The sequence below is a fragment of the Cyprinodon variegatus genome, unplaced genomic scaffold (assembly GCF_000732505.1).
Source record: "Cyprinodon variegatus isolate N-32 unplaced genomic scaffold, C_variegatus-1.0 Scaffold391, whole genome shotgun sequence".
In the NCBI taxonomy this organism is placed as follows: Eukaryota; Metazoa; Chordata; class Actinopteri; order Cyprinodontiformes; family Cyprinodontidae; genus Cyprinodon; species Cyprinodon variegatus.
Genome location: NW_015150844.1, coordinates 30,823 through 44,745, shown reverse-complemented (window position 1 = coordinate 44,745; position 13,923 = coordinate 30,823). Strand labels below are relative to the sequence as shown.

The 13,923-nt window shown below is 39.7% G+C and overlaps 1 protein-coding gene across 1 annotated transcript in view; it reads right to left on the bottom strand.

Annotated features, from left to right (window-relative positions):
• Positions 1 to 13,923, bottom strand: part of tmeff2 (transmembrane protein with EGF-like and two follistatin-like domains 2) — a 166,197-nt gene that overhangs the window by 127,254 nt on the left and 25,020 nt on the right. The window contains exon 3 of the mRNA XM_015387320.1: positions 6,651 to 6,677. Within this exon, the coding sequence (XP_015242806.1) occupies positions 6,651 to 6,677 (27 nt within the window). The remainder of the gene's footprint in view (positions 1 to 6,650; positions 6,678 to 13,923) is intronic.

The window sequence follows — 13,923 nt, the reverse complement described above, 5'->3', positions numbered from 1 at the left end:
ATTTTTTTGGCTCATTTATTTATTTTTTAACAAACTTTATGGCCCCTGATTGGCTCTATGACACTGAAGCACTCAGATAAGAAGACTTAAGCTGAACTTAAAACAGCAAGCCTAGGGGATCTTTATGATGCTAATCAAATATTGAATGAACTGTATTAAAAGCTGAGGTCAGGGAAAACAGAAAAAGAAATATTTTCACGCCATTTGCTTCTCTTGCCAAAGCTGTTTTAATCCTGTGGCTACTTCTAAAACCACTGTGTAAAAATATACATTAGTACTTCATCATTTACTGCTTTTTGTGTTTTCTATGATGGCAGATAGTAACTGATCTGTAATTATTGAGGGTGTTCTCTTTTAACAGTGGCGTAAAATGTGTGAAAGCACCAGCAAATGTTCCAGGAAGTCAAAAAGTGTTGACAATTTGACGCACCGCAAAGGTCCTTGGTAAATGGTGCCATTAATCAATCACTGAGTGGAAATTTATGAAAACCGCTAATTAAAATCTACAAGGTAAAATTCTTATCGAGGCTACATCAGTGTAAACATGTGACCCCCGTAAAGCTGAGTTAAGAGGAAATTAATTACTGTTTATCGGCAGGTACAGACAAGTAGAGAATACAGTAAAGCATTAAGAAGAAAATAGACCTTTTTAATTTAGCTGCTGAGTATTTGTGGTTTTGTGCGATTCAGACAGTGTTTTGTTTCGTTACAGCCTTATTGCAACTTCTGGGAAGTGAAGACATTAAAAAACAGCCGGAGGATGGGATCCTCTGAACACAAGAGCACTCAGCTCCATGCAGCATGCATCGCATCACAAACAAAACATGATGGAAATGTTCGTGTCAGTTTTTATAATCCGTGACTGAATTTACTCTGAGTCTCCTTTCACATATTCAGTGGACATATGTGGAGAGTCTATGTTTTCTCTTCCTCTATCTCTTTCCAACCAGCCATATATTTCCTCTCTTCTCTTATCTACTTTGCAGCATTCCCAAGGCCATTTTTATATCAACAGCCCCTCAGCCTCAGCCCATGTTTTTGTTTCGCCATCTCTCTGTTCCATTTTTGGAGACTGTGTTTTAGCTTCTTTTTTTTAATCCCTCTCTTGTGTTAATGTGTAATTAAGCTCAGTGCACTGCAGCCACGGAGGAGCTGTATATACAAATAAATGAATAGAGCCAGGAGTACTGATTTTAGAGCTGAATATTGGCAACAACAAAGGTTTCTCTAGAGAACAAAAATCACATCTGATAGCTAAGATTTGCTAAGACGGATAAAAAGAAACTATTCCTAAATAAACCTTTCTACATATTAACTGCTTCTCTTTTTAGCAAGACCAATCATTTATAACAATATTTAGTGAATTGCTGCTCAACTTTAGGTAGAAATTTAGGTGGCATAATTAATGACTATCTTACCTTTGGAGGTCATGCACTGGAAAAAAATGTAAATCTAGATAAGTAATATTTTCTTAAAATAAGTGCACTTGTTTGTGGATTGAGGAGGTAAAAGAATTTTGCCAATAGAACAAGATAATTTACACTTAAAATAAACACAATTGCAATGTCTTATTTCTGTCATGATCTGGCCTGTTTGCTCCTCCTTAATTAGTAATTCCTTTCACCTGTCGTTTTCCCTCCCTGCTTCAATTATAATTTTTTCCTCTCACCTGTTTCCTGCCGGTTATATTCAGTTGAGCCTGAGCATTCAGGGCCAGATCATTACTTGTCTTTCTGTTAGTCTGTCTGTTCAGTTTTTGCCTTGGTTCATGTCCTGGATCCTGGCGGCCAGTGGAAAGAGGGTTTTTGTGTTTGTCTCGTCTCCTAATCGTCCACTGTTCCTCCCCCGCGGAGTCCTCTGGGTTTTTGGCTCTATATGTGGGGAGGTTCAGTTTTTATCTCAGTTAGCCTGGCTCCAGGGAGGAGACCAGTTTAAAGTCCTGCATCAAGTTCTGGTTCCACGTCCTGTCTCGGCTACCCTCTTCCACTGAGCCTGCTCATCTGCACCTGATCCTGTGTGTGACCACCTGGTCACGCTTTCGGACCCTGTCAGACTCTGAAACCTCCTGGGAGCTTGTTGATGCCTGGAAGTCTGGATCCTGCCACCTGTTTCTGTTCCTGCCTGATCTGGATCCTGTTCCTGTCTGTCCTGGATCCCTGACCAGGATCGGCTTCCAGCATGTCCTCTGGAACTTCAGCACTGGGGACATTCTTGGACTGGACTGCTAAACCAGGTAAGTGGCCAACTCAGAAAATCATCTTCTGTCAGATGATCATGGTCACTTACCTGTGTTTCTCCTGCAGAGTGTCTGTGATTGGGCGGTGCCCCGCCCCCCCTCCTGCAGTGTCCGCGAGCCACAGCTCCCCTTTAGTTTTTGTTTTTGTTTTATTTAATAAAGTTTTTGAACTTTCCTACTGACTGTCTCTCCTTGAATACTGGGTCCATCTGTCCTCGGTTCATGACAATTTCAAGTGCACATTGTCTAATTATCTTATTTTAAGAGTAAAAATACTCATTCCATTGGCAAACTATCAAATTTACCTACTCAAATTAAGAGTAAATACACGTAATTTATGAATCTTTTATTTGTTTCTTGATGTTTTTTTCCGTGTGCAGATTGTGCACTTTAGGATCTGTATTTCCTTATTTTGTTGCTTAACATGTCCAGGCTGCAACTAATAGAACATCTCATCCACTACGGTCATCTACCATCTCCAAACTGCTCTCCCGGGCCTTCGGTGTGAAACCTCTGCAGATGATCCAGAAGGAGGAGCTAGTTGGTTTTTAATGTGCCTAAAATAACACGTCCCACTTCAGTTTTTCTCCAGTGGCTTACTTTAGCCTATATAGTGGTTTAAGAAATGTCTCCCATCTACTGAATTTTATCATTAAGGGTCATGTCATTATCAGAGTTACATAACTAAACGAACCGTATCAATCTATCCATGCCACCACCTGAAATTTCATTTCAATAAAAGACAACTAAGACCTCAGGATGCTGTAAAGAGAATTTAAATAACTTTGAAACCCCCTTCCCCAGTTACAACATCAGAGGAACCTAAAAATACTACTAGGCCAAAAGGGATACAGTCAGTAGTCTACCTTTAAAAAAAAACAAAAAAAGGGGATGGTGGAATAGTATTTTTTTAGAAGCATTCATACCCTAACTAATATAGTCTATTAACCTAAAGCAATATGCATGGCATGGTTGTTACATGTCAGGTACGTTGGTCATTGACCTTGACCGCCGCACCTTACAGTAGAACTGCAGTCAGTCCCTGGACTGGCATGGCTATCATGGCCCCTACATAGTTAGGGACTAATGTCCCACTGGGATCAGCTTCATAGTCATGGCAGGACACTTGTTTCATTTTATTTATTTTGCTCAGGTTACTCATAAGCCCACAGCCGGCCAAATGTTGAAAGGGCAATATTAGTGCCATTACTGATAACATATAGTAGAAATTTAACACATTCAGTAATAAAATATCACAGGGGATGGTATGAGGGATGGTCATTTAAGAAGGGGGATTATTTCTTAAAGAAGGCCCCCCACTCATCCCCCATCAACTCGGGTACTGGATACAGAACTTCTCTATTTAGTTCTGGGTCCCCTATGCTCTCCAACTTATTTAGTAGGCTACCACTTCTGGAAAAATCCAGACTGCGTGACATGAAATTTCTGAAAATATGGGATTAATATTTTGGATGTATTAATGTAGAAAAATATGTTAAATTAAGATATCTGAATATATATGGTCCTAATACTCTGTTATACATATCTCCTGACAATAGATGAGGGTTGAATCATTGATAAACCAAGGAATTTAGAGGTTCTCTTTTAATTTCTGAGATTTAAAGCTCTGCTTGGTGCTTTGCTGACAATGAAACCAGCAGCGAAACCATCGCCCACTTCTGTGAATTAATCCCGTATCCTCCCCTCCATCTTCTGCTCTCTTATGTGAAGAAGGCACTAAAATGCTACAACTACTTGCCCTGACCCTCAGGGAATATTTCACTTTTTTCCAGCTTAGACCCATTTTGTCCAGTTCAGTCAAATTCATTTCATTACACTTAAATCTAATTCAACCACAAAACAAGCCGATATATCATCTTCCCTTATGTTTCTCATCTTTCTTCCATTACCTCCCCCCTACCATTTTCTGATTTCTTTTTACATCCATTCATCATTCTTCCCCATTTCCTTAATTTATTTTTAAGAGGTACCAAACAGGGAGGTCTCACACAGGCTTTCATGAAACAAAAAGTCAGACCTCCCTTCTGTGCCAGCACATAGACTCCCGAGTTTCTGTTAAACTCTTTAAAACCCAAACTTTTACCTGAAAAAAAGACCTACTCGCTCTCCCTGTTTTGTTGACAGTCCTGCTTCCTTCTGCATTACTACTCAAAGAGAGACAAGTGACGAGCTTGCTGACGAGAAAATAATAGAGGTTGTAAAATAAAACGTGGGCAATGTCATGTCCTCCCCCTATGTGCACAGTCTGCAGCAGGAAGAAGTAGCACCTACACTGTTTGACAGCGGCAATAAAAATGAACAAGTTCCAAAGCAGTAAAACTATTTCCTCTCCTCATGGAGGCAGAGCAAAGGGCTGCATGGCAGCATAATCAGACAGCAGACTGACACCAAGTGCATTATGATCAAAACGTTCCCATGCCAAGTGTGTCAGTAAACAGCTGCCTGTTTACAAATCTGTGACGTGTGGAACTGAATTAGTATTCACTTACAGTTGTTTGTAAGTACATCGGTTCATAGCACTTCAACACTTACTTTTCCTGCTTTAATGCTTTACCAGGTATAAAAAGAAACTTCCTAATTTACATCCAGTCCTGTAGAAATGTAGAAATATATTATGACATTTTTCAAAAGTTTATTAAGGAAAACTACCTTAATAATGATAATATTCATCTAGATTTGACTTCATTAAGAGAGTAAGGTGAACTCAAACAGGAAAAATGTTGAGTGAAACATTAAGTACACCTTAACAATCCATTGATGCGGGGAACTGTCAGCAGGAACAATTACTCTTGACAGTTGTTTTCTGTCTCCAAAAGCTGTGAGGGGTACAGTATTTTGATCACTCTTCTTTCCAACGCTACTTGAGTTCACTAAAAATTCTGCACAGCTCTCTGAAGGTCACACATCCAGTCTGGACTTTGAAAGGGCCAAAACTTCCTGCTCCTCATGCAAGGCATTTACATTATTGAAACTTGCTATAGGCCTTTTAAGTCTGCCACCAGCCTGTTGAGCCTCCTACCTGCCTCTTCAGCATGCCACCAGCCTGTTCAGCCAGCCCCCAGCCTGTTCAGTATGTTTCCCGCTTGTTCAGCCAGCCCCCAGCCTGTTCAGTATGTTTCCCGCTTGTTCAGCCAGCCCCCAGCCTGTTCAGTATGCCACAAGCCTGTTCAGCCTAGCACCAACCTGTCAATACTGGACTCAGGCTGTTGAGCCTGCCACTAGCCTGTTGAGTCTGCCACCAGCCTGTTGAGTTCGCCACCAGCCTGTTCAGGCTTCCACTAACCTGTCCAGCCTGTCACCAGCCTGTTCATTACGTCACCAGTCTGTTCAGCCTGTCACCAGCCTGTTCAGTATGCCACCAGCCTCTTGAGTTTGCCACCAGCCTGTTCAGCCTCCCACCAACCAGTTCAGCCTCCCACCAGCCTGTTTAGCCTGCCATCAGCCTGTTCACTCTGTCACTAGCCTGTTAACTCTGCAACCAGCCTATTCAGAATGCCACCAGCCTGTTCAGCCTGCCACCAGCCTGTTAACTCTGCCACCAGCCTATTCAGCCTGCCATCATCCTGTTAACTCTGCCACCAGCCTGTTCAGCATGCCACCAGTCTGTTCAGCGTGCCACCAGACTGTTCAGTATGCCACCAGCCTTTTCTGCCTGCAACCAGCCTCTGCCACCAGCCTGTCAAGTCTGCCACCAGCCTGTCACCAGCCTGTCAAATCTGCCACTGGCTTGTTCAGCCTCCAACCAGCCTGTTAAGTCTGCAACCAGCTTGTTCAGCCTGCCATCCGCCTATGAAAGGAACACTGGCTTTGGTAAACACCTAACTTCCTGCTCTACTAATACATGCCAGGCATTTACATCATATTGGTGAAAAGGGGAACAAAACCTGCAATAACTGCTGGTTATTTAAGGTCATTGCTGAAGTCTTTCAACTCTGGCATGAGGTTAGCCCACACTTCACTGCTACAGGGCAAGAATGGACTAAAGACCTGTTATCAAAGAGCTGTTCAAACTGCTGAGGGTCATTTCAGTTAATCAACACATTTGATCAGCAGCATTGTAACAGGAGGGGTGTACTTCAAGGGATTTTTCAAAGTGGCTCCATCTTTGTTATTGGAAATACAGTAAATAAAGAATGACAAACACTCCAGCTGAAGGAAGGTGTAGTTTCTTGTTTCATAACTGTTTCAAAATTTTAATGAAGTAAATTCAGCTTTTTCTAAGCAGATTAACTTATCTGGGCGTAAAGTTGAGTCTGTTTGTGTTCAATTTGAGGAAATACAACTTTTTTGTGTTGCAGTAGAGAAGATAAAGAGAAGCATATTAAAAATAAAGCAGCGTATGCAGAATGGAGCAGAGGAGGTGGAGGAGGATGGATGAGGTGAGTAATCTTACCATCGTCTCCAGATCCCGATCCAGCATCTGCAGAGAGAACAAACACAGTTATTAACCACAGACTCTCGCAGCCACAAACATTAGCTGAATGAGCGACTGTCTGCATAAGGAAGTGTTTGTCTGGGCCTGCTTGACTGTAAGCTTGTGGTTGCGTGTTTAGAGGACACTGTTGTTGTGGGGAGTGGTTAGGACAGGATGAGATTTCTTTAACAGTCTAGCAGAAAGTAATTCGGCGAGTCGGATTTAAAAGGAAAACACAGTCTGAAATAAGAAGGATGAAGCTGGAATGGAGGACGAGTGGAGGCTGTGAGCTCCAGGGGTCCTCACAGCTCTGCAGAAGCAGCAGGAAGGCACACACTGTTTCCAGCTGCGGCTCTGTTTGTGTGTCAGCGAATCCTTTTCCACGGCTTTCCCACTGAATCTATGTAAAGCCTCACCAATACACTGGGTTTACTCAACGGTTCAACAATACAGCTGTGAAAGGGATACTCAGGAGCACTCGGGAGAGAAGCGTAACCTGATCAGCCTCATAAAGTGATCCGCTAAAATACACAGAGACCAGATGCAGGCGGGTCCTCAGAGGACATGGAGGGGATAATAGCTCATCTTTCTATAAGGACCTGTGTGTGAGATGGGTTTATAAGAAGAGGTGCGCAGAGAGGGATGGTAGGGGTGTCATCAAGGAATCTGAGCAGACCTCTGACACTGATATGAGAATGGCGTAAGATTCGGATCAATAAAATACATTTTTAAACAGGAACACGTCTGTGTTGTGATGATTCTCTGACCATCAGCAGACAGACAGATGTGTCTGGGGAAAAGCTGCCCATTAAGAAAGACAATACCAGAGATGCTGCAAACAGATCAGATTTCAAAGGTTTTAAACTGGCTTTAAAATTAAGGAGGAAAAAAATCAGATTTAAGGTGCTGTAGTTCTAAACTGATGGTTGAGATGGAGCCTCTGTCATAAAGGTAAATATCTGCTAAGACCAACTCTGTTTCTGCAGCATCAGCCCAATTTAACAAGGCAAACAATTCTATCAAATCAATGCGTGATCAGATCATGCAGTTTGCAGGGGTTCAGTGTTTCGTCAGGCAGAAGGAAAAACCCTTTTTGCAGTTTGGTGGTTGTGCTTTTTACGTGAAGGATGCAAGTAAGGAGTGCTTTTCTTTCTGTACTCCTAGGAAGATCATGCTATCTGTTCTGGACTCTCAGAGCATCCTCATTAGGAAGGTATTTTAGCCTAACTAATGAACAAAGTAGTTGCAGTTGATGTATATATGCACTGCATGAATATGTGAGGAGTTTTATGCAGCATGCATTTCTCATTTAGCTCACACTAAATCTGTGGGTTATGTAGCTTTGACTCCTTTATTGTCTCTTCAAGAATGCATGCCTATGGCAATGCTAAATGTTTTCTAACAGAATGTAACTTTCTTTGTCATTCCTGCTGCAGCTGTTTAGATTCAGCCTGTTATTTTTAGACGATAAACGGAATTATTTGTCTAAATCTATGTTGTATAAAACCACTTATACCTAAGTCATCGTCTCCTTTTTTTCAGTTTGATTTCATCAAAGCATCTTTCATAGATTCATTCATTCTAGCTGAGATTAATAAGTATTTTAGAGAAGTTTGAAAAAAAAATGTGCAACAAAAAGCCCTTCGCTGATCCTAGATGATGCAGCAACATTTTTTTTGAGACTTAAAAGAAGGGATTATATTTCTCTAAATTTAGTTTCTCTCTATTGGCTCATTCTTTAATCCGAAATGGATTTCAAATTCTCCTTCTTAAAAATAAAACCTTTTATTTTTCTAATTTCCACGTATTGAATCATTTTCTCTGAGACCTAACGGTTACAGGTTGTTCCTGGACTTTTAAAAGCAGAAAGGGAGGCAGATCTGTGAAACCAGTTCCCTGTTTGAGTTCATGAGAGAACAACCTGACAACATTAAAGACAAACTCACTTTCCTCTTTGATGGAGATCACAGTTAGAGCAACTTTAGTGAATGAGAAAATTTTGGCTTTAAATATTGCATTTTATTTAGAGTTACCTGAAGAGATGTTGAAAATGGACCGTTTTGAATTTCAACATGTCTGGGACTGAAAGCAAATGTGGTTGTATTTGAACTGAACCAGTTAATTTTAATGTAAAGAGCATATAAAACAGATGGAATTAGACTGAAATAGACTCAGCTCTACCCTGTCATTAGAAATTTAAAAGAAAATAAGGTCTCCTTAGAGAGGTGGAAAAAAGGTGGCCCAGTGGGTGGCTCCGTTGTCTTGTAAAAGGTAGGTCTTGGGTTCGAATGCTAGCTACAGGTTTAATGTGTGGCATTTACATTTCACTGGCTACTCCAAAGAAATCCTTTCAGTTCATTTATATAATGCAAATTTACAGCAGATGTTATATCCGGGTTCTTTACAGAGAAAAGTCAGATTGGTTTAACATTTTCTGATTAAATGCCAATTAATGTTTCTGAAGCATAGCCTCTGCAACTGTCAAATCTGTCAAATCTTCTGAAACCGTCAACGCGCACCTCCAAAAAATCCTGACTACTCTGGAAAAAATCTACATCTACATCTACATTCATTCTAATCAAAATGTGTTGCACTGGGAAAAAAATCGAAATCTAGATAAGTCTTTTTTTCTTAAACTAAGTGAATTTGTCCTTAAATTGAGAAGGTAAAAGAGACATTTTGCCAGTGGAACAAGACAATTTGCGTTTAAAATAGGAAAACACAATTGCATTGCTTTATTTCAAGTGCATTTTATCTAAATATCTAATTTTAAGAGTAAAAATACTAATTCCATTGGCAAACTATCTAATTTACCTACTGAAATTAAGTGGAAATACACTTAATTTAAGCCTTTTTTACTTATTTCTAGATCGTTTTTCTAGTGTACAAGTCGTACAATCGCAAACCCGTGCAGACCTCAAGCTGAAGTACGCAGACAAAAAGAAGCTGTGATTGGTCCTTGGTATGCCTTTCCGGCTGTCTGTGTGGTCATCCTTCTGGATTCTTTGCCGGTGTGCGCCATTTTTAAAAAAAACCGAGGAACAACTACAATGGACAACCACAATGAAAGGTTAATCGGTCGTTTTGCCAACTCCATTAACAGAACCTGTTCCTCTTCGATGTCTAGCAATTCTAGATCCATCTCTGTGACCGTGATATCTTGCAGAAGCGTCATTGTTTTTTGCAAGATAAACACTCCCGCCGGCGCCGCCTAAGTTCTCATGACCATCCGCCAAAGTTATCGCGAGCTCTTGAACAGGCTCCCACTTGCGCTTTGGCGGGAAACTGCTGTGCTTCCTTAGAAATTCCAGATAAATGGTGCAGAAGCATACCTGCAAAACTGGTTCACGAACAGACCCAAGCGACATTTGAGGTGTGCCTTTAGGACACCCAGCTGGTTGCATCCAGACGTTTACTTTACAGGATTAGCTCCTCCTGGATGAACATGTGGCGATAGTAAACATTCTGTAGTTGACTATACAGCAATCCCTCACACGGTGCATGCATGCGGCAACGGTGGAGAGAAAGAAACCGGCAGAACCAGGCTGGTCGATTGACGAAAGCAGACACACAAAGGAATATAAATAGAAGAACTGATTGACAAATACTTTCTTAGAAAAGGTAACAGTAAACTATCTCCATAGGTTGCTCTGTTTCAGAGAGACACAGTTAAATAGATGAACTATGAGCCAGTTTTCTGATGGAAAACGGTAAAGAGATCACACAGATTTAGTCACAGTAAACTAAATAACCAGTTAGGTTATTTAGTCTCTTTAAATTGTTCTTAGATATGAATGCATGCATGAATGCTAATTTCTGACTTGTCTCTTGCACAGTGAGCACTCTAGAGTCTGATAGAGGGAAGCAAGAATAGAATTTCTATCCTGACAGAGAAAATTTATGTAAAATCCAACCTGAGTGTAAACTGGAAAAGTTTTAAGATCAAAAATAAAGGACAATCTTCTAAGTGTGTGGGTATTTATTTTTATAACTCAGCTTACGCTGTAGAAAATATCAGCCTCTCCTTGAGTGACTTGATAGAAACTAAAAAGAAAGACAAGAGAAAAGTGAACATTTGGCAGGAATATGTAATAAATTCTCAACTAATGTAAGACAGAGAAGCTGAATCTGCAGTATTGAACTTTATCCCTCTAAGACCAAATAATAACCAAGGTTTTTCTTTTCTTTTAGAAATAACTCAGATGCATAGCTTTAATCACAGATAGAAAAAAAGTTCTTTGAACCTCCTCTGCAAAAGCTCCCTCTTTCATTCTCTTTCAATCTGCAGTATTTTATTGACTTTGGAGCATGTGGGACACTAAGTGTGCAGTGTTTCGTGAAAAGGCTTAGCTTGAAGGATCAGGCTCAAGTCAGAAGGGGCTTGTGTTAAATCAATAAAAACCTTTAGTTGCAGAACAATAGCAGAGGTCTGAGGAGCCAGAGACACAATGCCCAATAAGATGAATAACAGTTTACATTTTTAACTTTCTGACTACCAGACGAGAGGTCGGCGGGGGCAACACCTGTTTTTAATCACAGGAATAAATGGAGAAGAAAAGGAGTGACTCGGTGGAAGAGAGGGCAGGTTTCTCTTTGTTTTCTACCAAATGATGAGAAAATAAAAATAAAAGAAAGCACCTTTTATTTTTAAACGTATATCCATTCATCTCCAGACGCATAAGTTTAGTATTTTTATTAACTTTCTGCAATTTTCTGACTCTCAGAGGTTTATTGTTTGGTCTGCAAAGTGATTCAGATCTTTGCACTGCCTCAGTCTTCCACTCCTGTTGGAAGGAAACAGGAAGACTGTTTCGCTTCACTAGGCTAAAGCTCAACAGTTCCTCGGAGCATTTGATGTGATAGGGAAGAGCTGCCATCCTGGGCTAATCAGCTTCCTCTGAAGCTTTTCCATTCATTGTCTTTAAATCACAACATTTGGCTGAAGGTAACTAGAACAAACATGGCCTTTTCTTCTCATGCCATACAGGTATTTAATAAATGTCACAGTCTCTGTGATATTTGCCTCTCTAGCAATCATTTTCTACCGTAGCTTTTATTCCAAAAATGAATAGCAGTTGTGTTTGTATGCTTTGCACTTAGCATGAAGGTTGCACCACAGCAGGCTATCTGTTTACTGTTTAGACTGCAACGTCTGGTCCTGTTGGCCCCGGCGGTTTAATACCAGGCTGCAGGAGAGGATGCGAGGCGGTTGAAGAAAGATGCTGGGTGCCAGTCATGTTCTGTAAACACGAGAAACCCGCTGATATCACTAGACCTGTCAGGTCGGGATTTCCAATGGGAAGGAAATGGGATTCGGGCAAAGAAAGGCTTAAAGTTTGCAGATATTTTTCTTCTCCGAGCTTTTTTTCTATGAGCTGGAAGAAAGCAAACGTGGTTTTCCACATAAATATTAGCACATCTATTTAATCTTTATGAATTTATTTATTAAAAAAGTATTAAAAATCTGTTTTTCAATCTTTGTATCAAGGGTTTATCTTTTAATAAAATCATTTATCGTCAATACCAAAATAACAAAACAAAAAAAACGTTTATTTTTAACATCACAAAACATTGTCAAAGACATTATTTCCATCAACAGTGGTTTAATCTCTCTTGTTAAACTCATATATAGAACCTGCTATGCTAAGAAAATATCCCGCCATTATGAGGATACTTAGGTTGAACTGTGAGTTGCAGGACTTGTAATAAACCCTCTGAAAATGTCAGGCTGATTATTCTTGGTATCGCTACATTGATAGCCCTAATGAGTGGTGCTCAGCTGTCTACAGCAACCTCTGCTGCATGTCAGACTAAGCCTGAATCAGTGCCTTAAACCACTGGTGTCTTGTGCACTAGCTACCTTTGGGGTAAATCCCTTTTCTGGCCACATGTTCTCATGCTAAAAATAACTGGGAAATGGTAAATCTAGATTAAACGGATCATTAAACATGAGCTTTGTTTTTTTTTAAAGCAAATTAAAGCCTGATTTGCTCATCCATAACCATCATAAATGGCTAAGCTTCCACTGACAATAGACATTTTTTTAGTCCGTTTTTACAGGAATTTGAGCAATATTTTAAAATGTCAAAAGAAAATGAAAAGTAGATGTGTTTCTTTATGGTTCGAGGCAACAAGCCACAGATCAGTAAGGGGGGAAATTTAAATAAATTCCTTAGTAAATTCGTAGCGCACCTTCTGCAGGTAGAGTGGAGCCTTTTTCATGCTTTCTTTCTCTTACATTAAATTTTAACAGATACATGCGTTATTTCCACACTGGAAAAAAGAAAATTTATTAAATTAAGTGTATTTATCCTTAATTTGAGTGGTTAAATGAGATAGTTTGCCAAAGGAATGAGTTTTTTTACTCTTAAAATAAGATAATTAGATAACATGCACTTGAAATAAGACAATGCAATTGTGTTTTCTTATTTAAAGTGTAAATTGTCTTGTTCCATTGGTAAAATGTCTCTTTTACCTCCTCAATCCATAACAAATGCACTTATTTTAAGAAAAAAAGACTTATCTAGATTTCAATTTTTTTCCAGTGCAACACGTTTTGATTAGAATGAAAAGCACTTAAAGTTAGATCTGTCAGAGTTATGAATGATGCTATGTATAACTTTGTTGTTTCATTTAGTTCATTCGGGCTCTGTTTCATATAAAATTCACTAAAATGAGTCTCCCAATCTAGCTGAGTGCAGCTGAGGTCCAGGAAATGAGACTGTGCTGTTTTTTTCCTCCAGGTCCAAAGCTCAGCCTAGCACCACAGTCAGAATCAGCTAAATAAAATAATTAAATTGTCTTATATGGCATAAGACATTAGATATATTGTTAGAATTGTTAGAATACATAACATTATATTGTAGTGAATTCATAGGGTTGATATTTATATCTGGTTTACCATTTAATAATGTATAGGAAAGTAGTTCGGACAATTTCATCCAGATAGATCTCTGGTTAGTAGCTCGATAAAACATGTAAACTTCTAGCAACTTCTTAAAAGAATCAGAATCAACAATCTTTGGGAACCAGAATTGAAACAAGAAATCGGAAACAGAACTGGAATCGTTTAAGTTGAAATGATACCTAACTAGAATGACCAGATCTCAAAGGACAACTATGATGCTTATGAGTGACAAAGCTGGACAGAAGAAGCTTTTTCGGCGATCCGCTTCTTTTGTGACTCGCTTTCGCAGTTTTGCTTAACATCCTGCTCCCCTCAGATTTAAAATACTTCACTAATTTAATTTAA